Genomic DNA, 23,129 nt, shown 5'->3' with positions numbered 1-23,129 from the left:
TATTTACCTGAAGCCACTCTTTTTGTGACTATGAAATAATTTTTACACCATGGACCTAAAATACACTAACGTAAATGGACGGTTGATAGTTACTAAGTTAATTTACACTATATGTAAAAAAAACGCACATATTCTGGCTAAAAGTGTCGTAAAACAACGCATCCAAGCACCTGCCTGAACACACTGGTGTGACGTCAGGTAAACTACATCACGGCTAACCAATCAAGTCCGATCTCCTCCTCCCGTGCAGCAGCCAATCGGCTTCGAGGAGGGCGCGTCCTCGCCCAACCTCCTTTATCCCGGCTCGCTGTAAAGGTCATCGCTGTCATTCGGGCCTGAGCTAGCCAGCCGCAGCCACCGAACAGCCATCGAAGCCACCAGAGCGGAGGCGACAGCGAGCGACGCGACGCGACGATCGAGCAAAAAAGACGAAAACATGTCTCTTTCTAACAAACTCACTCTGGATAAGGTGGACGTCAAGGGGAAGCGAGTCATCATGAGGTAGTCCCTTCACGGAAGTTAATTGGCGATTGGGTTAGCTTGATAGCTAAAGCTTCGGTCCTTGTTAATGAATTTTTTTTTTGTTCATGCAATCAGTGTTTCATAGCTTTTATATCAGTGTCACGGTCAATGTTATAAATAGAATTTTTATGAAACTTAAGGGTGGTGAAATAACGGGGGGCGTGAGGTCCATTTTTACGACACCGGAAGTTCATTTAGTCACGTTTTACCATCACATAACGATGCCGTGCTATATATTATTGCAATTGGCGTACACGTGCAAAACACACACACACAATCACTCATTAAGAGATTGCTGCAATTTTGTTGCACGAACGAATACAGATCTACAAATTTTCTAGTTTTTTCCCACTCGAATTCGTCAATCACAATCAGCTCTGGTCATATAGTCATTTTCAGGGCGCCAGCAATGCCAGTTATTTGCATGAAGTTTTTGTGCCAAAAACCAAATATTTTTAAAAATATTGTTTCTCTTCATTATCTCATTGTGATTCGTGAATATGCCAAATAAGAGCAAATAAAAAGAATTGGCAGTGATACATGAATGACATTTAGATTAAAAAAATGAGAACAATGTAGAATAAATGATTCTGTTCATCTTATAAATGAAACGGTGATTATATAGAAGGCTCAGTTTTATCGTGTTTATGCAAAACTGATTCAAAACTTTGCTTCTAATGAGTGGCCAAAGGTAGTGTTTAGATTGAGGTTGTCCAATGTTTTCCCCATGAGGGTCACATGCAGACAAATAGAAAGATGTAAGTTTTTTTTTTAACTTATTAAACATGGCAAAAAATCAATTAAGCAAGTAATGCCATATTGTCTTTAAAAGATTAAAAACAACTACATCAAGGCTTTTTGTTGAAGTTGTTGAGGCATTTTTTTCGCACTTCTGATGTCTATCATCAAACCTGTTGATTATTTTCTTAAATAGCATTTGCCAGTCATGTCAAAAAGTATTTTTAGCATATGCCGCAGGCTGCCAAATTGTGGATGGCGGAACGCAAATGCCCCCCCGGGCTGTAGTTTGCACACCTCTGAACCTCATCAGTTTTTAATTACCAGCTTAGTCAAAAAGCTTTTTTTTTTGTGCTAATCTTGGACATATCCACAACTTAAATCAGCCCTTAACTCCTTTGTAACCCAAATAAACTGTTTCTATGATCTAACAGATATGTGTTTGAAATGTTAAATCCACATATCTGTACTGCGATGAACTCAACCTCTTGATTAATTCTTCATTTTTTTTTCATGACTGCGTCTTCACGTTAGACTTGTCTGTGATTAGAGGGGCGCAACTTGAACCTGATACTCGTTCGCTGTGGAAATGTCAGAGGTTCCAGTCGGCATAGGTCAAGGTTCACTGCAAGATGTACTCTGCGAGGCGTCTTTACAGCACGTTAGCTCAGAGTGTTTCACACCCAGTGCTTGCTCTGGCCTGTTGTGTGAGTGTTTAAAAAAAAATGTGGACCTGGATTGAAAAAGGAAAAAAAAAAAACAGACAAGGTGGGGCATTAAGCACCCAAGAATCTGCTTGCCCTCCCCTAAAATGTCTGCCCATTTGTTAGGCCGGATCAGAAGCCAACAATGACATGGTGCTCTGCCACTATCAAAAGTGCTGCGTTGGTAAGGCCGAGGATCATCAAACGCTCGCCTCGGGCTGCCAAAAATGCCGGCGAAAAGCTGAGCGCTGTAGTTCCAGACCAGACAATGCTTTGATAGTACTGTATGGCATTGTCTGCACGCTAGCGAGGCTTACGGCGCATCAGGTGGGGAGGAGGGACCTTATGTAACGCTGGCGTACGAGGGATGCGGCATGTGCCGCGTCACTGCAACGCTGCTCGAGTTCATTCCAATCACCAAATAGTGAGGAAAATAATCAGAAGCCTTTATATTAGAAGGAACATGTTCCAAAGCACGTTGATGTTGGATTTTTGAGATTGCGATGTTAAAAAACAAAACAAAACAGACTTAGCCCAGGGTTTTGAAACTCATTTAAATTCATTCACTTAAATGTGAACTCAAGTGGGCTGGATATATTCTTAACCGGAATAGTGATCAATAGTGCTTTTTTTCTGCAACTAATGACACATTTATTGACTTTGAGAATATTGAGCAATCCCGTTTTCGAAAATAAATATATTTCAAATGACAAACATAAGAACTGCGTCAGTGTGTTTTTTTAGTCTCTCAGAAAAGATTTCAAGTGTATCAATTTACCTAAATATAATAAACGAGTGCCACTGCCAATCAACGTAATCGTTCTACAATTACACTTTCTTCTTGTATAGAAAACTGGTGTCATTGCGCCCTCCTGTGGACAGAATATGCAATTACAGTTTGCGTACTTCATTATGTATTTCACTTGTGGCGTTCTGTGTCAGATTTTCTTTCGTTTTTCTTCCAGGGTTGACTTCAACGTTCCCATGAAGGACAAGAACATCACCAACAACCAGAGGTAAACTTTGCATCCTCTTCATTCGTTTGCCGAAAGAGATCACGACCTTGCTAATCTTGTTTCAGGATCAAGGCTGCCGTTCCCAGCATCAAGCACTGCCTGGATCACGGTGCCAAATCGGTGGTTCTCATGAGCCACCTGGGCCGCCCCGATGGGAACTTCGTGCCGGAGAAGTACTCATTGGAGCCCGTCGCCGCTGAGCTCAAGTCCCTGCTGGGAAAGTGAGAACCTTTGCACAAATGAAAAGGTGACCTCAGAGGTCAACGACCTTACCGAATGTTACCGCTCGCAGGGACGTGACCTTCCTGAAGGACTGCGTGGGCGCCGAGGTGGAGGCCGCTTGCGCCAACCCCGCCGCCGGGTCCGTCATCCTGCTGGAGAACCTCCGCTTCCACGTGGCCGAGGAGGGCAAGGGCAAGGACGCCTCTGGGAACAAGGTGAAGCTTCCAAGAAAAAAAATGTTGCTTCTGAATAAATATGATATAAGGTGAGATGCTACTGCTTGGGCGTGCTGACATTTATTCTCGGGGTCGCTGTTGCTTTTCCTGTCGTGATAGGCCTGCTTGGTATGCAGCCTGGCTGGATTCATTTGTACTGTACAAGCTTCTCTCTCAGACATGATTATAATATTACATGAGAAGCATCAGTGTGAGGCAATAAATTTATGTTCTATTTTACAAAAAAAGTATTGGGGTCACAGGTTAGATATTATTGTCATTATTTGATATGATGATGCCCCTCCCTGATTGTTGCATTCCTTTATTATTTCTCAGTTATAACTGTATTAAGAGTTATGAATATCTCCACGTTTTTAATAAGATTGTAACTATTGTTTCTCAAAGTTATAATGCATTTAAAACATGAGGAGATACAACAATCTGGGAGAGGCATTAACTGTCACTCATGAGATTCAGCACATTTTAATGTAATGTAGCTCAAGTTAAAATGTTTTCATAAAATAAAAATATACACTTCCTGAAAAAAATAGTACATAAAATATATCATTTATTTTTTTATGGTTTGATAAGAATTTTAGTCTTAATATTATACTGACACCCAAAATAACGAAAACTATAAATCAACTGTTTTACCTTTATCAAATTTTACCTTTACTTTTTATACAGGGTTTATACAGGTTACAGGTTATTCTAAACCTGAAAAAAAAAATCAAAGTGCCTGAAATTAAAAAAAAAAAAAAAAATGCCAAGCTTATTTAAATTAGAAACATTTTTGACGAACTAAGCAATTTGATGCTTGGAGAAAAAAAAACAATAAATAACAATAAATGTAACAACATTAACACTGGAGCACTAAAATCTTAAAACATTTATAATGTTTTGCCCTCTCCCAAACCCACCAGACGAAGGCCACCCAGGAGCAGATCGACTCCTTCCGTGCGTCTCTGTCCAAACTGGGAGACGTCTACATCAACGACGCCTTCGGCACGGCTCACAGAGCCCACAGGTGAGCCAGAGGCGCACATAATTGGCCCCTGAAGCTGAGGATGATGATGTCACAGCTTCTTCCTCGCAGCTCCATGGTGGGCGTCAACCTGCCCCAGAAGGCGGCCGGCTTCCTAATGAAGAAGGAGCTGGACTACTTCGCCATGGCTCTGGAGAAACCTCAGAGGCCTTTCCTGGCCATCCTCGGAGGGTGAGACCAATCGCCATCCTTGTCTTCATTGCACGGTCGCCTCACTGTGTGTAGCTGACATTTGATGGGCTCAGAGTTCATCCTATGGATTGTGCAACCGCCACTTGTTCTTGGCATTGCGCAGTGCACAACGCACGTAAAGGACATTAGCCAACGGTGCATCAATGAGGTAATAACATCTTGTCTGGGGAGTCAATAAAGAAAAAAAAAGGCACCAAATATTGAGTCATGACATTGGGTGTTTAACACTTTTGCACACACTTTTCAAACTATACTCATTGCATTTTTTTCCTAATTTTATAAATGCATTTTCCTTCAACCACTCAAATTGTTCAGTGGCATCAGTTCTATCCATATATATTATAGGTTGAATCTATTAATACCCACAAAAAAATGAAAAATGGTATGGTCTGTCTTTGTAGTCCGTGACCTGATGATGACACTTTAAGACACAGCCATTAAGTGGTCTCTACCGCCACCTACTGTCTTGAGGTGAAGCACAAGTCAACAAAGAATTTTCTGGTTGCTGACATAGTTTGATCGCCGCTCAACAGGATGTTGCTAAAATCGCAGGAAAATTAATGTCATAAATCCTATTAAAATGCATCTCAAAAATTGTAATTATAATGGTTTTATATGGTCCAAAATTTGGACAATGATTATTTTTGTACACAAAACCTGGCACGTCCAGCTGCAATCGCATAGAAATGTCAGAATCGTTGCATTTTGAAATTGTACATATTTTAATCATCTGGTGGAAATTTCCGCTCCCTAGTGTTTTTTTCCCATTGATTCTTTTATGAGAACATAAAAAAATTAAAGGAATTTCCACAATTTGTAACATAATGCCACAAGGGTTAAGCCTGCAGAGTCTTTTATCTCTTCTTGTTTTTTAAAGGGCAAAGGTGAAAGATAAGATTCAGCTGATCAACAACATGCTGGACAAGGTGGACGAGATGATCATCGGTGGCGGCATGGCCTTCACCTTCCTCAAAGTGCTCAACAACATGGAGGTGTGTTTGTGCGCCCTTTGGTGTTTGCTACATGGTGGGGACCTCTTGGACTTCTGGGGAGCATTTTGGTGAACCCCAAAAGTTCAGAAGAAAGACTTTTTGAGTACAGGTTTGAATTTGATTTTGGTTGAGGTTAGGGCACAGGTGCCAGATCCGGCCCGCCACATCATTTTATGTGGCCCGCAAAATACCAAATTTTACAAATTTTGAGCGGAAACAAGCATTTTTTTGTTAACGTTATCCTTTTTTAACCGTTTTTAGCGGCCTCTGATTTCAAAATGTACAAATGTATGGCAGTTATACTTCAAATTTATTTGACCACAGTCATAAGGGCCCTCCAACAGAAACTATGAAACGTTGTGCGTGCTTGACACCCCAGGGTTAGGGTAAGGGTTAGGAAATCTGTTAGGAAATGCATTATGTCATGTCCCCACTATGATAGAAAAATTCCTCGTGTGTGTCGGCCTGATAGAAAGTTTGCTCATTTTAAGTCTGGAATGACCTGTTTAAAGAACCTTGTCTTGCTCAACCCCCCCCCCCAAAAAAAAAAAAAATACACAGTCAACATAGCCCAGCAGTTGTACAACAAAAGCGTCTATGTTTGTACAATATTGAACTTCCTGACACCAAAACCTCAAGAGGATCTAGAAGAGAATCAGGCTTTATTCACACCTGAATGTGTGAGCGACCAGGCTGAAATCTGCAAACTATTTCATATGAGAACCATTGTTTGTTTAGCCAGATAACAGATTTGAACTTCTCTGAATGTGACTTTTCACCTTTGTGGCACGATAAAGCGGGTTTGCAAAATGTGCACATGGACATGCCAAGGTACCTTGAAACTTGTCATTCATAAGAACAATTTTCTATTCATTCATTATTATTGTGGCTATGCTCAGCTAGGCACGGGAAATGTTTTTTTTCCCCATTCTGATTACATTATTGATCACAAACGTATTAAGGCTCATGGGGCATCATTTTGTCTTCCGAGTTCAGATCGGCAACTCCCTGTATGACGAGGAGGGTGCCGGCATTGTCAAAGACCTGATGGCCAAGGCCAAGAAGAACGGCGTCAAGATCACACTGCCCGTCGACTTCGTCACCGCCGACAAGTTTGACGAGAAGGCCGCCACGGGCGTCGCCACCGTCGCCGCCGGCATCCCTGCTGGCTGGATGGTAAGGGCCAGTCAGGGTCCTTTTTGCGTCTATTCTTGACCTGAAATAGGGCTGGGCAATAAAACGAATAAACTTGATTATTTTGGTACTTTCAGGGCCAGGCGTTATTGGAAAGGGAAACCACCCAGTATATTTCGCATTTTCACTCACAACGGTGCTGACATATGAAATATTGACTTGCAATTCTTGAGTTAGAATTGATGTAGGTAATAGCTGTGTTGTGAGTGTGGAAACACTGCCATCCAACGGCCATAGTTAGCACTACAGTGCTCAATTGGCTTATATTAGGTAAGAATTAGTCAAGGATGTCAGCTTGTCCATAAAGAACGTATTTGACCAGAATATTATTATGTATTATTGTTATTACTATTTTAAAAGACGAAAATTCTCATCCATGGCATTGATTCATTTTAACCGGCTTTCCTCTGCAGGGTTTGGACTGCGGCCCAGAGAGCTCCAAGGCGTACGGCGAGGCGGTGGGCCGAGCCAAGCAGATCGTGTGGAACGGCCCGGTGGGTGTGTTCGAGTGGGACAACTTTGCAAAGGGCACCAAGAACCTGATGGACAAGGTGGTGGAGGTCACCAAGTCAGGCTGCGTCACAATCATTGGTAAGAAGCACACAAGGTGAAACGTTTTCAAATGCTTTTTAAGTCATCGTGTATTCTAGTATGTAGTTTAAAAAAAAAATAATTCTCGTGACGTTTACCTATTACTGATAACACATTACGGACACAGACGCGACCAATAAGTCTCCGACATGATATGGTTTCCACATAGGCATTTCCACTTTTATGTTTGTTTATTTGGGATAAAATGTAAATCAAATATGAGGCATTGGAAGAAGATGAAACCTGAAAATGAAAAGCTTATCATGATTGTCATTGGAAAGTATCCCTCCCCAATAAAACAAGTGATGCAAATTTTATAAGTGCTCACAATGTTAATTTGTTACTTATTAAGGTGGGGGAAAAAAATCAAAACAAAACTATGTTGATTCATTAAAATGTCATCAATTTATTTCTTTATGTAGTCAAATGCATTTGAGATGTAATATCCATGAAAAAGTTTCTGGTCACCACTAGGTCATCACCAAAAATCATGTTTTAATTGACACCAAAAATTCCAATTTCCCGTTGGAATAATTTATTTGACATTAACTCATTCAATGTCAGGGACGTTTTTTTTTTTACAATTGCTGTAACTTCATCAATTCATAAGATACCGCCACGTATTGCTTATCAATTTAGAGGGAATTAAGTGTATAATTAGAATATACCATCGCAATTTTCATTTTCAGAGATATACGCCCGGTTTCGTGAAAAACGGATCACAAAAAAAACATTTCCAAATGCAATTGTCTGTCTTGTCCAGGCGGGGGCGACACTGCCACCTGCTGTGCCAAGTGGAACACTGAGGACAAGGTCAGCCACGTGAGCACAGGAGGCGGAGCCAGCCTGGAACTGCTGGAAGGTGAGTGGTGGACTGATGTAAATGACAGATCGAAATACAAAACAACAGTTAACAACAAAAAAATTGTAATTATGGCAATACTTCAAGCTTAAAATATTATTTCTACATTTTGTTTTTCAGGTAAAGTTCTCCCCGGAGTGGACGCCCTGAGCAACGTCTAAACTTCCCATCAACTCGCTGACGTGTGTGTGTGTGTGAGAGAGAGAGAGTGTTTGAAAGTGTATGGTGAGAGGTGAGTAAGCTACTAAAATGAGACTAGCGTTAACTCATGTAAACCTGCAAAAAAAAACAAAAAAAACCACACGCACTTACCCCGTGGGCTTTATCGCAGATGATCTGTGACGAGTAGAACTGCCTTATTGCGACACAACTAGACTAGATGCATTGTTAAGGTTGGATTTCATTTTGCTGTGATGGAGACTTGACCTCATTGCAGCATGTGATACTGTCCTCCAGTCATTCCCCGCTAAGTTGTGTGTGCAATTAGTGGATGTTCACAGCATGACTACTGACACATACGATGGGTCGAGAGTTCGAGGAACGGATCATGTGACGTTTGCGTACCTTCTGACATCCGATAAGTTCTGGTCGCCTGTTCAAGTTAATAAATGTCCCTGAAACCTTTACGCGGCGCTTGTGTTTCTTCTCAACTTGCACTACTAATACTCACCAGAATTACCGTAAAGACCGTATATAAGGAGCATATATATATATATTGCTCATATTCACTCGCCATTGAGCCGCTCCTTTTGATGTGTGCACCTTGGCCACACGGGGGCAGTATAATCTTGACAACTGATATAGCCAAAGCTATTCTGTGGTATGAATGCGAACAGGTGGATCCAAAGGCTAATTGTACCTTCTGCTATCTAATTAGAAGAATGATTACATGTCCTGCCTGTTACTAGAAGTCAGTAAAAAGATGCATTATTTGTTGTATCAAATACATTCCAGGCCAATTGCTAAGTGAAATAAGATCACACGTGATGATCTCCCATCACCACCTGGTGGCAGCCTCGGTGCAATAGAAAAGATAAAGTGTCCTCGTCCGTGTCAGGCGGCTCTTTCATTCTGGTACAACAGATCTGGTCCCAAAAATCAAATAAAATCGAAAATCAACGAGAGTCTGAGCATCGCGAGTGACGATCGGCTTACCGTTCTCCAGCTCGCGAGCTTTATGCGCCAGGAAGTCCGAGTTTTCGTAGTCATCGCCGTCTGTGTGATGACACGGCGGTTTTGTTATGCGTGGGACTTTGGCCTGAAAATGAAAGCGAGTGATGCGATGATATCTCGTACCGTCGTTTGTCAGCGCCGGGCCTGGAAAGTTGGCGTACTGAGACCTGGTGCGGTCGGCATCTGAAGACAAGATGATTAAAGGTAATGCGATCATTCAGAAAAAGTTAGGGAGGTCACTAATGAATTAGATCAGGGGTGTCAAACATGCCCCCCGCGGGCCGAATCCGGCCTGCAAGATGATTTTGTGAAGCATCAAAAAATCTGGGTCATTACCAGACTTATGGTTTTGACCTGTGTTTTACTATAAACACTCTTGGTTTTCTTTTTATTTACTTTATTTACAGATCAGCGCGTATGACATTTTCAACTTCTTCTGTATGTCAGTACGTGTGTGCCACCCAGTGTTCAAAAGGAGATATTACAGCACCGTTTTATTCTGTTAAATTATCTTTGCACTTCATGGCACTCCTTGAAAAGAAGTTCTAAAACCACATATTCTGATTCAGCCCTTCAACTGGATATTTGTGGTTTATTATTTTATTTATTCATTATTTTATTTGAATAGTTCAACTTATTTGTTCAATACAATGTGATTGATGAACCTATGGAAAAAACTTAACATGTCCATTCATTTTATGCAGTTTAATGGAAAAATGTTACATTGCTTCATACTTCACTATATACTTCATCTTTATTTTTTAATGTATTTCCAACAATATATTTACAGTTGATTGCTGCCACTCATGAAAAATCAGGACCGGGCCGGCGCGCATAATGAAAATCTACATGTAACTGACGCAAATATTTTTTGAAGTTACATACCATGATTTTCACTTGAGAATAGTTTCCCCCCATGTGGGAGCTAAAAATGAGTTTGACACACCCTGATTAGATCGCGTTTGAGTGGTCAACAGCCCACCTTTGATTTTCAGTGACTTCTGCTCGTTTTCATACACTGTCATGGGAAGTGGATCCCTGCCAAGACAAAACATGTGGACCGCGTTAGAGAAAATACTCTATGTTCTCAAATAGTGGTTGCACAACTACTCTGCATTGTTTTGTTTTGTTTTTGTGAGGTGGCCTTCACTTATGCGAATGTTTACATTATACATTGTTTATATAAGAGAAAATCCTTATGTGATTTATTATGAACAGATGCCACTATTTGAGGACGAATGGTAGATTGTTGGATGAAAATGAATAACTTACACATAAATATGCTCCCAACTCCCTTGTGGCGATGCAGCTACCGCATATACAGCTGTGAGCGTAAAGATGCATCATTCATAAATGGCTGAATGTGTAAATCCTGCATTAGGAAACGTAAATCTCATCATGCGGTTGTTTCAAATTTCTTCAAAACTCACCTGGACGATCATCCGCGCTGCAAGATACAAAACAAAAACGTCAATTATAACAAACGGTTTGGCATTTTGATTTGAATTTAATTTTAAAAATAAACATACTTTGAGCAAGGGGCCATTAGATTGGATTTTATGACTGAAAAATAAAACGGCAAATTGTTAGCATATGCCCCCCCCCCCAAAAAAAAAAAAAAAAAAACAGAACTGTTTAGTAGAAATGACAGTGATTTAAAAAAAAAATGTAGATAGGAGCTTGATGGTAAATGTACCTGTTTTGGATCGCGTTACAGCAAATCTGCTCCCCTCACGCTGGCTGCCAAAAAGTAAAAATGTTATATGATGTCATACCTACAAATGACTTAAGAATGTTTGTCACGAAACCTGATACTCACAACATATGTGGGCTATAAATTTGCGCTTCTTCATGTATTGTCTCTGTGAGGAAATAAGTCAATCAACAATAATCAAAATTATTGTCATTTGGTGCAAAAAGTCCTCATTACAGAGGTTTTTTGTTTTTTTTGATAAGTCACGCTCAAATTGTGAAAAAAAAGACAAACACAACTAAAAAATTACTTGAAACATTAAAATTACTGTTAAAAGTTATTCAAAAATTATCAAAACATGACAAAGAATCTCTAAAAACGGCAAACTTAACATTTGGGTCGACTTGATTTTTTTTTTTTTTTTAAATACAAAACAACCCATTTTTTTCACGAACTGTTTGTGAAGGTTTGCACAAAACAGCCCAGAAAATTGGATCAAAGAAGCCAATTTTAAAATATTAATTTGAGTGAAATTGATCATAGTTGTCATTATCTTTATTAGACAAATCTGGAAAATCAACGGGCCTGGAAATGATCCCTGTGGAACGCCTCTTATTGTAAATCCTGTTCAAAGATGTGCAACGATTTTGTAAAATCGTTCCACCGCTGCCAATTTTACACATTGATTATTCAATTCAAATTCATTGACTTGTTATTCTGATTCACACCGAGACAAAATTGGATTCTTGGAGCTTACTGGACTTCTTCCTCTTGCATCTCAAACACAGAAGGCCCAACAGACTAAGCGAGACCAGCGACGCAACAGTTGCAACCGCACACAGCACGCTGGAATTTCCCAGCATACCTGAAAGCAGCACTTGTTAAAACTTTGTCCTTGCAGGTCAGAATACAGTATCAGTGGTTTTGTTTTGCTTTTTTCTCTTGTGAACAACACACATATATATATATATATGTGCCTCCAGGAAGTGGTTGGCCGAAACTAGGAGAGTTTGCGGCCACGCGCCTTCAAGCAAGAGCGCAGTGAACAATTGTACATTCTGGATTATTATTAATTTAATAAATATTAATACTGTGCATGGCAGTAATGAATAATTACACTGTGAATTGTTTCTAATGCATTAATAATGCTTCAAGAAGAAAAAAAGTGTTTATATTGTTCAACTAATTTGAAAAGACATTTACGCGCAGTCTATTGATGAAATTGACGGGGCTGAATTATTCCTAAGCAATTAAATAAAAGATCAGCACACAGGCAGTTGAAAGCATTAATTACTCAAACCAATTTGACAAGCCTGATTTATTAGAGGAAATATGTCACCGGAATTAGTTACATTTCCTAGAATCATTTTTCATCCTCCTTACTTGATTTATTTTTGTTATTTACCTCAATTTACTTTTGAGCAATCAAAATTAACAGTGCACAACAAAAGCCAACTAAACAAGCTAAAAGACAAACCTCATTATTGTCATAATTTCAAAAAATATGTCAAGCTTTTATTGAGTTATTTATTTTAATTTTCAAAACATTGACTCTTAAAGTTCATAATAAAAAACAAAATTTGGTGATGACAATTATCATGAAATAGTATGGTATTATTATTTTGTAAAACCAGTCAACGATATCAGTTTTATTATTTGAAAACATTTATTTGGAAATTTCCTAATTTGAGTTTGGTGTTTTGACTCCTATTCAAAACTGGAAAAGCAAGGGGACAGTGAGTGACCCCTGGGGTATGCCACACATCATGGAAGCTGTTTATACTACAATAAAACACTGGCATTTGAAAATGTAAAGAGAAATTTAATTATCTGGTCGTCATTTTGATGATTTCTTTTTCAACAGTCCAACAATGTATTTTTATTTGTCAACTATCCTGTTTCAATGTAATGCAAAAAGTAATTTTTATTTGTTTCCAACTTATTTGTTATTCACAGTACTGTAATGCAATACTGTTATACAATTGTATGCTGTAAATTTGACAAAAGCAAATGATCTAAAAGGAATATGCAATGTTTTTATAACCTATTTTTTAACCAATTAATCTGTTTACTTGTGATCTAAAAAGTGTGAAGTCGAGGAGCACGATTGCTTTTTTTTTTTCTCTTGAAGCTTTTATTTTTTGTCTTCGCTCTGTTTTAATCGCTTTAAGTTTACGCCTCAAAAGCTAAAACTCAACGCACACGTTTACATTGCGCTAAATTCTAAGCCACACTATGATCTAAAATTTTACTTGAACTCACCAAAATGAAGTTTATTACAACAGCAGTGTCATGGTGTTGCTTCTGCGTTCCTTTTCGGTGGTCCGGTTTCTCTCTTTTCCTGCGTCGGCTTGAGTCGACGTAAGCAGTGAAGCATGTGCATTGGCTTCCTTTTACGAGAATTCACCACATCCGTCACACACTCAAGACACCCGAGGGACCCCAGAGAGGTCTAAAAAATTTATCATTTCTGGTGGACACAAAAGCATGTCAAAAAATAATGTTTCAGTTTCATAACGTCACAATACCCATTAATTGAATTGAACGCCAAATGAAACACGCCTGATTGACATTTGGTGATGGCATTTCTGATGACATAATTGAAGTGCACTTGCAATGAATTCAGTTGATTGGACATTATTTGGAATTCACACACCTTGTAATATACAACAACAAAAAGAGAATTATTGTGAATATTGTGTAACAATATTTTACTGTGAGATTTCAGCAAACACCAAAAAAATGGGGCTGTGGCTCATTTTGTAGGTGTTATTTTGGAAAAAAAAAGTGCTTTAAAGTAAGACTTAGTTGAATTGGTAGTAAAACAAAAAAAAGGAAGAAAAACTTATGAAGATCACGGTCAATAAATCAAGCTGTGTGCCAAATTTCTACATCTAACTTAAATGGAAGTTATGTCATGTTCTAGCTAGATGCTTTTGGTGAGGAAGCTATTATCTGATTATACAAATGCTATTAATACACGTAAAATGAAAACAAAAATAGCCAGGGGTATTTTCAAGGAAAATTCTAAATGAAGAACAGGAAGCAACAGTCTTGACTGCTTTCTTGTTTTTGGAATTCATGTTTGGTTTCCTCCCTGAGTCACTAATGATGTTTGTTGGCATGCATTCTATGACCTGTTAAATATGCATTCCGTGTTTTTATTCTTCTCAGTTGATTTTGTTTTCTACTGTGATTTGCTTAAATGTGTCATCAAGAAAGGTAAACAGTTTTTTTAAAGATTTACTATAGTTTGTTTAAGTGAGGTCTACCATTTATATATTATATTCAATTTTTACAATTAGTTATTTTTATATGATTTGGATGTTTTAATTATCTGGAATTTCTAACAGTATTCTATTTTTGTAATTGTTCTTTGTTCAGTTATATTGATACAGGCACATTCGCCTCGCGTGGTATTTTGAATGCGTTCAAATTAATTTTATTAACCCGTAAAGTAGCAAAACTGCACAAATAAACACACAGCATACCTTAAGCAACAACATTTTCAATTTGTGATATAAAAATACTGTAAAGTTTGATAGGAAAAACTGGCTCCTAAAGAGTTAATTCTACAACCGTGCTCGCACGCTCTGACGTCATGACGTCAGATCTCGCGTCGACGTCGTAGTACGTATGAGAGAAAACAGCTTGATGGAAACACACCCCCTCATGCGAGCGCTTGCTTAAAGTCTACTTAAATGACAGTGGTTCCTCTGCGGATGAAAAACAAGTGCGTTCGTGAAGCCCCTGGGCCGACCTGCGGTCACCAGTAGCAGCGTTGCTGCTGTTGCTCGGCAGCGGTTGTCCGCTCGCATGCAACAGAATGGCGCGAGCAGCTCCAATGGCTCCGAAGGCGGCAGCGGCTGCGGGGAGCGACAGTCTCCGTCCCGTAGCCCCCTGCTGCCGGCGGCGACGACTCGGGTGAGACGCTTCATCCAGGAGCGGCGAGCGCTGCCGCTGCCCAAAGTCATGGTGGTGTTCACGGCTGCGGGGGACGCCGAGAAAGCCAGCGATGCCATGGCCGACGACGACTCACGGAAGCCGGCCTCCCCGGCGGCGGCGGGGGCGAGCGCTTCCCGGGGAAAGCCGGCACGCTGCCCGCTGGACGCCGGGCAGCCGCAGGAGGTAAGCCGCGAGACTGTCATTCACCCCAAACACTTTCTTTTCGTTTAATAGTGAGAAATTCAGGAATGTCAACAAATGACGCCATAACAACGCGACAAATTGGCTTGGAATGTGTGTTGGGTGGCTGCGTCGTGATTGGACGGCGGAGGGTCACGTGATGGGTTGCGTTTAAACATCCTATTACAGACCTAAACATGGCAAGCTAATCTCCTTCTACGGCCTCAGCACACGGAAGGCGATGCTGCTCTCTCCTCATTTCATTCGGAAGTAGGGCGATGGGGCAAACGTTGCCAGGCGACATCTGCGCATTTGAAATTTCGCGCTCGTGCAAGTAGAAGTGTACACAGACGCAAGCCTGAAAAGTTAGACTTCTGTCATCAAAAGACAGCAACACTGCCTCCTGGTGGCCGTGCTTTTCTTTTTTTACTTGCAAACAGTTTGATTTAATCCAATTGTAGAACTTCATAATAGACAATGCACATATGGACAATAATCAAAATACAATAGGACTTATATATTAATATATTAAAAGAGCAAAAGTAATAAAAAAAGATTGTTGACAAAATAAACATACTAGGGGTACGACAGCTTATACAAAAATGTTTAAACTGTAGTCAATCCCTAGTGTTTTTAGCCTTCTTATTGTCCCAATATATAACTGAAAGAATGAATTGTTTAAATTTGTCATAGACCACATTAAAACATGGTTTTCCTCCAAGAAATTTGCAACAAATCACAATAACTGTAATATTTTGGCATTTGTTAAATACATAAACTCATTTTCGTCTATATTATTTACAACAAAGCCAGAGAATCTAATCTATTTTGCTAATCTTTTCACTATTATTGTTTGTGTATGTGAGGTGCTCTTGAATCTCTTGACAAAGGGTTACATTCATCAAAAAATAAGACACGTGTCCACATGTTTGACAATTCTCAGGATACATTAGTCTTGATAATTGCATGCACAAAATTGAAAGACATCTTTAAATCTCATATGTTTTTGGGAATTTTAAAAACACCCATGTCAGTCTTTATTTGTGAATCTCACATCTGTTTTTCTTTGTGAAGTTTCCCGAGGTGATCTCTCTGAATGTGGGGGGCTCCCATTTCACCACCCGGCTCTCCACGCTGCGGCGCTACGACGACACTATGCTGGCCGCCATGTTCAGCGGGCGTCATCACATCCCGCGTGACGCCGATGGGCGCTTCTTCATCGACCGTGATGGGGCCTACTTTGGGTGTGTTTTGATGTTCCAAATATAAAGGTAGTCTGTAACTAGTAGCGTATAGCGCAAAACGCCACAGACAGGCTACCTGATGTGAACAAAAATGGTGGAGCAACACATGTAGCTCAACAAGGGATATAGTCTTTATCTTTAGGGTAATTCAATGCCAAATCACCTTTCAAAATAAAAATATCCAAGGCCTAGTTTGATTTTGATTGAACCGTGGTGTAGTTGTTTGATAGTGATGATGCGACATAAATTTTAGGTCAATCAGAGACAGGGTTTGGAAGCTACACCTTGCCAAATTTGACATTTTTGACAAAAAAAAGTCATGATTGCCTTCCTTTGAACCTGTATATCTCAGGAACACCAGGCCCAGTTTTAGCAAATTAAGTATAGTTGGAAAGGAAATTTGACAAGGATTCCAAACCCGAGAAAAAAATGACAAGATTTGTATGTTGAACTTTACCTGGTCCATCACTTGACCTTGACAACATTTTTTCACAATAAGGATCCCTCACATGTTCTCTGAAACACAAAAGTTTCAAGCTCCCAGACCGCTACTCCGCGTGACCTAAAATTTTAGATTTTGCGTTGCGCCATCATGATCACACCAACATTTATGAAAATCCAAATCCGACTCTTCATTGAAATCCGATCGATAGATAGATAGATAGATAGATAGATAGATAGATACTTTATTCATCCCCGTAGGGAAATTCACATTACCAGCAGTATCCTCAAGTCGAGATATAAAATATGAGAAATAAAGTACACAAGATACACATAAGTCCAGTACAGAAGTATACTTAAGGTGCTTGTTAACAGTGTAAACAGAATAGTGTGAATCGTTGGAGTCTAGTGCAAGTATAATTAAGGTGCTTGTATAAAGTGAATAGTGCAGTGCAGAGTATGAGGTTTAGAGTTTAATGTGAGCTTTTACTGCCCCGGGTGGAGTTGAAGAGCCTCATGGCATGGGGGAGGAATGATCTCCTCAGCCTGTCCGTGGAGCAGGACAGTGACAGCAATCTGTCACTGAAGCAGCTCCTCTGTCTGTGGATGATGCTGTGTAGTGGATGCGTTGGATTGTCCATGATTGATAGCAGCTTGTTTAGCGCTCGTCGCTCAGCCACAGTTGTCAGACTGTCCAGCTCTGTGCCCACAACCGAGCCCGCCTTCCTCACCAGTTTATCCAGACGCGAGGCGTCCTTCTTCTTGGTGCTGCCTCCCCAGCACACTACTGCGTAGAGGAGGGCGCTCGCCACAACAGTCTGGTAGAACATCTGCAGGAGCTTTTTGCAGATGTTGAAGGACGCCAGCCTTCTGAGGAAGTACAGTCGGCTCTGTCCTTTCCTGCACAGAGCTTCTGTGTTGGTAGTCCAATCCAGTTTATTGTCCAGCTGCACACCCAGGTATTTGTAGGTCTGGACAAACTCTACACATTCTCCTTTGATGGTTACTGGTTCCGGATGGGGTTTAGGCCTCCTGAAGTCCACCACCATCTCCCTGGTCTTGGTGGTGTTCAGGTGCAGATGGTTAGCGTCGCTCCATGAGACAAAGTCCTGGATCAGTTTCCTGTACTCCCCCTCCTGCCCACTCCTGATACATCCCACGATAGCAGTGTCGTCTGCAAACTTCTGCACGTGGCAGGACTCAGAGTTGTACTGGAAGTCTGACGTATACAGGGTGAACAGGACAGGAGACAGCACGGTCCCCTGTGGCGCTCCTGTGCTGCTGACAACAGTGTCGGACGTACAGCCCCCCAGTCTCACGTACTGGGGTCTGCCTGTCAGGTAGTCCGTAATCCATGCCACAAGGTGTGAGCCTACTCCCATCTCTGTCAGTTTACCACTGAGCAGCAGAGGCTGTATGGTGTTGAAGGCGCTGGAGAAGTCCAAAAAAGTAATCCTCACTGCACCACTGCCACTGTCCAGGTGAGAGAGGGATCGGTGTAGCATATAGATTATAGCGTCCTCCACTCCTACCTTCTCCTGGTAGGCAAACTGCAGGGGGTCAGTGGCATGGCGGACCTGTGGCCTCAGGTGGTGTAGCAGCAACCGCTCCATGGTCTTCATCACGTGTGATGTCAGGGCGACCGGCCTGAAGTCGTTGAGCTCCTCCGGTCGTGGTTTCTTTGGGACTGGGATAATGCAGGATGTCTTCCACAGCTGGGGGACCCTCCCCCGTTGCAGGCTCAGGTTGAAGATGCGCTGTAGAGGGTCTCCCAGCTCCAACGCACAAGCCTTCAGCAGTCGCGGGGATACTCCATCTGGACCTGCTGCCTTGTTGGGTCGCAGCCTCCTCAGCTCTCCACACACCTGGGCTGCAGTGATCTTGGGTGGGGGGGGGATGTCCTCCTCTGTGCTGGTGTCTAGGGGGGGAGGGTGAGCTAGGAGGGAAGCTGCAGTACTCCGGGGTGGGAACGAGTGGGGGTGGTCAAACCTGTTGAAAAAGTTATTCAGCTGGTTGACTCTCCCCCTATCTCCTTCCATGGCAGCACCCCGCTTTGTGCTGCAGCCGGTGATAGTCTTCATTCCATCCCACACCTCCTTTATGCTGTTGTTCTGCAGCTTCCGCTCCAATTTCCTCCTGTACTGCTCCTTCGCCTCCCGGAGCTGGACTCTGAGCTCCCTCTGCACCCGCTTTAGCTCCTGCTGATCACCGTCTTTAAAGGCCCTCTTCTTCTGGTTCAGAAGGCCTTTGATGTCGCTCGTGATCCAGGGCTTATTGTTAGCATAGCAGCGAACAGTTCTTACAGGAACAACAGTGTCCATGCAGAAGTTGATGTAGTCTGTAGTGCAGTTTGCCACCTCCTCAATTATTACAGCAACTTCCTGGCTCACTTGGAATAGTACTCTGTGGGCAAAAATAAAACAATAAAACAAACCGTGTCTCTTAGTTCCAATTGAGGGTTCCGTTGACTGCGATGTCCGTCTCCTGAAGGGACATCCTGAACTTCCTGCGTGAGGGCGAGCTGCCGCAGCATGAGCGAGTGAGGGCGGTGTATCGCGAGGCGCAGTACTACTCCATCACGCCTCTGCTGGAGCGCCTGGAGGACACGCAGCCGCTCACCGGAGAGAAAGTTCGCCAGGCCTTCCTCGACCTGTTGCCCTACTACAAAGGTAAGCGCGGGCTTGCTGCTTTATGTTAGGACTTGATTAATCAGGTTGATGTGAGTTGAGGGGCTTCATTTAGACAAAGTGACTGTTGCTGTCAGTTCAGGAGGTTCTTGGAGATAGAGGTGGTGCTTTACCGACAAGGTGACACGGCGTTTTGTCCCGCCAGACAATCTGGAACGTATCGTGGAGATTGCCAAGCTGCGGGCCACGCAGAAGAAGGCGCGCTTCGCCAAGCTGAAGGTGTGCGTATACAAGGAGGAGATGCCCATCACGCCGTACGAGCGGCCGCTCTTCAACTCCCTGCGCCTGGAGCGCGCCGACAGCGAGGTCAAGCTCTTCGAGCACCACTGCGACGTGGACGTGTCCTTCGGGCCGTGGGAGGCGGTGGCCGACGTCTACGACCTGCTGCACTGCATCGTGGGCGACCTGGCGCGCAGCGGCATCGCCGCCGAGCAGCAGTGCATCGGCGTGTGCGACAAACACCTCATCAACCACTACTACTGCAAGAGGCCCATCTACGAGTTCAAGATCACCTGGTGGTGAACGCCGCCTTCCCCCTTGCCAAACGCAAAACGATGACGCTCAAAGTTGAAAAGATCAGGGTACACGCATGACCAGAGCATTTTCACTTTCCATCGTCGGTGGCTAAGTCCGGTCCTCGGGAGCAACAATCCGGCCTGTTTTCCATCTTTCCGTGCAATCAGAGCGCCCGGTTCAAATCCGGGTCGTTATCAGCAAAGCATGTTGATGAGATTGTTATTTGAATCAGGTTTGTTGGTCGAAGGGAAACAAAAAAAAATCAGGTTGGATCGCGGCTCCCGAGGGCCTGACTTGCCCACGCCTGATCCGATGTCTCAAATTGATTATTTTTTTGGTGTGCGGCATGTCGGCTCCTTGCTGATGTTCTTCTTGAATGAAAGTACAAGATTATATATTTTAGACTAAAAATCCATGCTGTAGAGGGGGAAGAGCAGAGGCTCATTTGCATGAGCAACTGCCCTCTCAAAACTGCGAGTTTAACCTTTTGCATAGATGTCCAACCTCAGTCCTCGAGGGCTGGTATCCTGCATGATTGCACACACACCTGATACAAATGATTGGAACTTGCTAATAATTTGGCTTAGGTGTGTTGGGGAGAGAAACCTGGAAATAACACAGGATACCGGCCCTCGAGGACTGGAGTTTGACACCTATGCTTAAGGCACAGATATCAAACTCCGGTCCTCGAGGGCTGGTATCCTACATGTTTTCCAGGTTTCTTTCCTCAAAACACTTGATTCTAATGATTAGCTCATCAGCAAGCTCTGTGGGAGCTTGAAAATGATCTTAATCATTTCAATCGATTGAGAAAAAAGGATCAAAAACATGCAGAATACCGTCCCTCGAGGACCGGAGTTTGACACCTATTCTTTAAGGCCTGTAGACGTCAAACTCCAGTTCTTAAAGGGGTAGTGTGTATGATTTTGACAATTTTTCATTACGGATAGCAGGAGGTGCTGCAGGTTCTGCATTTACCATTGACTGTAGCTATAACAAACATAGCCGCCACCACAAGTGCCACTCCTCATGTAATATCATTTCATGATAACTAGATTATATTTAAAACATACTGGTGGTCATTAAGGACACATCCATTTGCAAGTTTTTCAAATTTACAATCCTTTAATTTATTCCTTTTGAATGAAAAATGGTCTAAATCTTACACACTGTCCCTTTAAGGGCCTGTTTTCCAAGTTTTTCTTTGCAGTGTCACTAATTCAAATGATGAGCTCATCAGCGAGCGCTGCTGGAGCTTCATAGTGGAAATATGAAAAACATGCAGAATAACGGATGGGTTAATAAGACAAAAACTAAAAATATTCTTAGTTTCCATGTGTTTTTTTTTGATCAAGCCATTGCTGCCCCAAGAAGGTCCCAATGATACTGCTCCATTCTGCAATCCTTAAATAACATTTATGGGTAAAACTTCACAATTCCTGTAACTGGGATGGGCTCCATTTGACTTCGTTACTTGCTGAAATCATTATTGATTTTGAAATGATCCTGATTCCGCCTCAGTTTTGTTATTGTCTCGCTTGGCTATAACTTCCCACGCCACCTATTTTGGACAACTAACTAGCCTCAATTACGATTAATCAACAGTCAATTTTGCATGACAGATGAACGAACGGATTGTTGTGCCCATCCCTGCTACAGCTACACTCGCTTATCTTATTTAAAGCATTCCGCACGCTGTTTCACCTTTAATGTATAATGTGCTAGAAGCAAATATTGTGGCATAATGTTAAGCTAACGGGACTCCCAGTGTCCTTGTACTTGATGAAGTCTGAGCACCTTGTGATTGTAGCCAAGAAAGTCAATATTTTGTACCTCTCTGCTATAGAATATTTATGTCCACTTAGTTTTTGTTGTGTTCACTGCACCATTTGTGTTCTTTCTATAATGGATCGTCTTAACAAAAATATCTGTTGGCTTCTAGGAAGCTGTAGTTCTTTTGCTTTGTATTGTACTATTTTATGACTGACACAAGTTGAAGTTAATATATATAATATTTAAGAATCCTTGTTGCACTTAAAATGCTATGTTTGTTATTAAAACACCACAATTAGTCTTCTGGCTGATTGTTTGCTCTGAATTGTATTTCGGCGTATTGTTTGCTCTGAATTGTATTTTGGGGTATTAGAGCAGGGGGCTGAAATAGTATATGACCGATTAATTGGCTGGTCACTTTGATCAGACGATAACTGCTCTAAATAAGCAGTAAAAAGCTGTAGTTTTTTCAAGCATCTTTTTTTTTAGGAAGCATTTAAGTGACTTAAGTTATTTAATTCATTATTTTGAATAATCTTGTAACCCTTGTGGCATTATGTTACCAATTATGGAAATTCATTTTTTCGGGAATCAATTTTTTGGGAGCTGAAATTTCCAGCGGATGATTAAAACATGTAAAATTTCAAAATGCAATCATTCTGACATTTTTATGTGATTGCAGCTGGATGTGCGTGATTTGTGTTCAAAAATAAGCATTGTCCAAATTTTGGACCATATGAAACTTACAATTTTTGAGATGCATTTTAATATGATTGATGATTGATTTTCCTGCTATTTTTGCAACATTCTGTTGAGCGGTGGTCAAACTACGTCAGAAAACAGAAAATTCTTTGTTGACTTGTGTTTCACCTGAAGACAGTAGGTGGCGGTAGAGGCCAGTTAATGGCTTTTTTTTTCATTTATCACAGACTACAAATACAGACCCTACCATTCTTCATAATCCAACCTATATATGTATGGATAGAAATGATGCCACTGAAAAATTTGAGTGGTTGAAGAAAAAAACGTCATAACTTTAATTATTACGCCTTTAAAAGCATTTACAAAATTAGGAAAAAAATGCAATGTCTATAGTTCGCAAAGTGTGTGCACGATTGTTAATTAGTTAATTAGGAATTGGAATTTTATTCAGCCAAATATCCACATGGGCCTAAAAAAACCTG

At 41.4% G+C, this 23,129-nt stretch overlaps 3 protein-coding genes across 5 annotated transcripts; 2 read left to right on the top strand and 1 right to left on the bottom strand.

The window, feature by feature from the left end:
- Positions 1 to 303: 303 nt before the first annotated feature.
- On the top strand, positions 304 to 8,919 carry pgk1 (phosphoglycerate kinase 1). The gene is made up of 11 exons (XM_088440523.1): positions 304 to 501; positions 2,930 to 2,980; positions 3,046 to 3,201; positions 3,273 to 3,417; positions 4,341 to 4,444; positions 4,514 to 4,633; positions 5,532 to 5,646; positions 6,643 to 6,822; positions 7,254 to 7,431; positions 8,195 to 8,293; positions 8,414 to 8,919. Exons 1-11 carry the CDS (start codon positions 437 to 439, stop codon positions 8,452 to 8,454), a joined length of 1,254 nt encoding a protein of 417 aa, XP_088296649.1. The 5' UTR covers positions 304 to 436; the 3' UTR covers positions 8,455 to 8,919.
- On the bottom strand, positions 8,503 to 13,614 carry LOC148408777 (uncharacterized). 3 transcript variants are annotated; one of them, XM_088440524.1, is made up of 11 exons: positions 13,422 to 13,614; positions 11,917 to 12,024; positions 11,286 to 11,328; positions 11,163 to 11,206; positions 10,996 to 11,029; positions 10,897 to 10,913; positions 10,739 to 10,790; positions 10,449 to 10,504; positions 9,590 to 9,649; positions 9,449 to 9,508; positions 8,503 to 9,378 (listed from the first exon to the last, which is right to left on the bottom strand). In XM_088440524.1, the coding sequence occupies exons 2-11, from the start codon at positions 12,020 to 12,022 to the stop codon at positions 9,347 to 9,349; spliced, it is 504 nt and encodes a 167-aa protein (XP_088296650.1). In that variant the 5' UTR covers positions 12,023 to 12,024; positions 13,422 to 13,614; the 3' UTR covers positions 8,503 to 9,346. The 3 variants fall into 3 exon arrangements, with proteins under 3 accessions (XP_088296650.1, XP_088296651.1, XP_088296652.1); XM_088440525.1 differs by lacking the exon at positions 11,917 to 12,024; XM_088440526.1 differs by lacking the exon at positions 13,422 to 13,614 and having other exon boundaries at positions 11,163 to 11,202; positions 11,917 to 12,001.
- A 1,166-nt stretch (positions 13,615 to 14,780) lies between these two features.
- On the top strand, positions 14,781 to 22,275 carry kctd7 (potassium channel tetramerization domain containing 7). The gene is made up of 4 exons (XM_088441063.1): positions 14,781 to 15,287; positions 16,359 to 16,528; positions 19,460 to 19,638; positions 19,802 to 22,275. The coding sequence occupies exons 1-4, from the start codon at positions 14,976 to 14,978 to the stop codon at positions 20,176 to 20,178; spliced, it is 1,038 nt and encodes a 345-aa protein (XP_088297189.1). The 5' UTR covers positions 14,781 to 14,975; the 3' UTR covers positions 20,179 to 22,275.
- The last annotated feature ends 854 nt before the right edge of the window (positions 22,276 to 23,129 follow it).

The sequence above is a fragment of the Hippichthys cyanospilos genome, chromosome 18, assembly GCF_059441005.1.
Source record: "Hippichthys cyanospilos isolate Australia breed blue-spotted pipefish chromosome 18, RoL_Hcya_1.0, whole genome shotgun sequence".
In the NCBI taxonomy this organism is placed as follows: Eukaryota; Metazoa; Chordata; class Actinopteri; order Syngnathiformes; family Syngnathidae; genus Hippichthys; species Hippichthys cyanospilos.
This window is presented reverse-complemented; position numbering and strand designations above follow the sequence as displayed.

Bases quoted from the DNA above. Each gene is read 5' to 3' on its own strand.
- kctd7 (XM_088441063.1), top strand. From the start codon at position 14,976: ATGCAACAGAATGGCGCGAGCAGCTCCAATGGCTCCGAAGGCGGCAGC. The intron at 16,529-19,459 runs GTGTGTTTTGAT...CGTCTCCTGAAG, and splicing joins CGTGATGGGGCCTACTTTGG to GGACATCCTGAACTTCCTGC. The intron at 19,639-19,801 runs GTAAGCGCGGGC...TTGTCCCGCCAG, and splicing joins CCTGTTGCCCTACTACAAAG to ACAATCTGGAACGTATCGTG.
- LOC148408777 (XM_088440524.1), bottom strand. From the start codon at position 12,022: ATGCTGGGAAATTCCAGCGTGCTGTGTGCGGTTGCAACTGTTGCGTCG. The intron at 11,329-11,916 runs GTAAGCTCCAAG...ATTTCCTCACAG, and splicing joins ATGCAAGAGGAAGAAGTCCA to AGACAATACATGAAGAAGCG. The intron at 10,505-10,738 runs GTAAGTTATTCA...TTGTCTTGGCAG, and splicing joins AGTTGGGAGCATATTTATGT to GGATCCACTTCCCATGACAG.
- pgk1 (XM_088440523.1), top strand. From the start codon at position 437: ATGTCTCTTTCTAACAAACTCACTCTGGATAAGGTGGACGTCAAGGGG. The intron at 3,418-4,340 runs GTGAAGCTTCCA...CAAACCCACCAG, and splicing joins AGGACGCCTCTGGGAACAAG to ACGAAGGCCACCCAGGAGCA. The intron at 6,823-7,253 runs GTAAGGGCCAGT...TTTCCTCTGCAG, and splicing joins GCATCCCTGCTGGCTGGATG to GGTTTGGACTGCGGCCCAGA.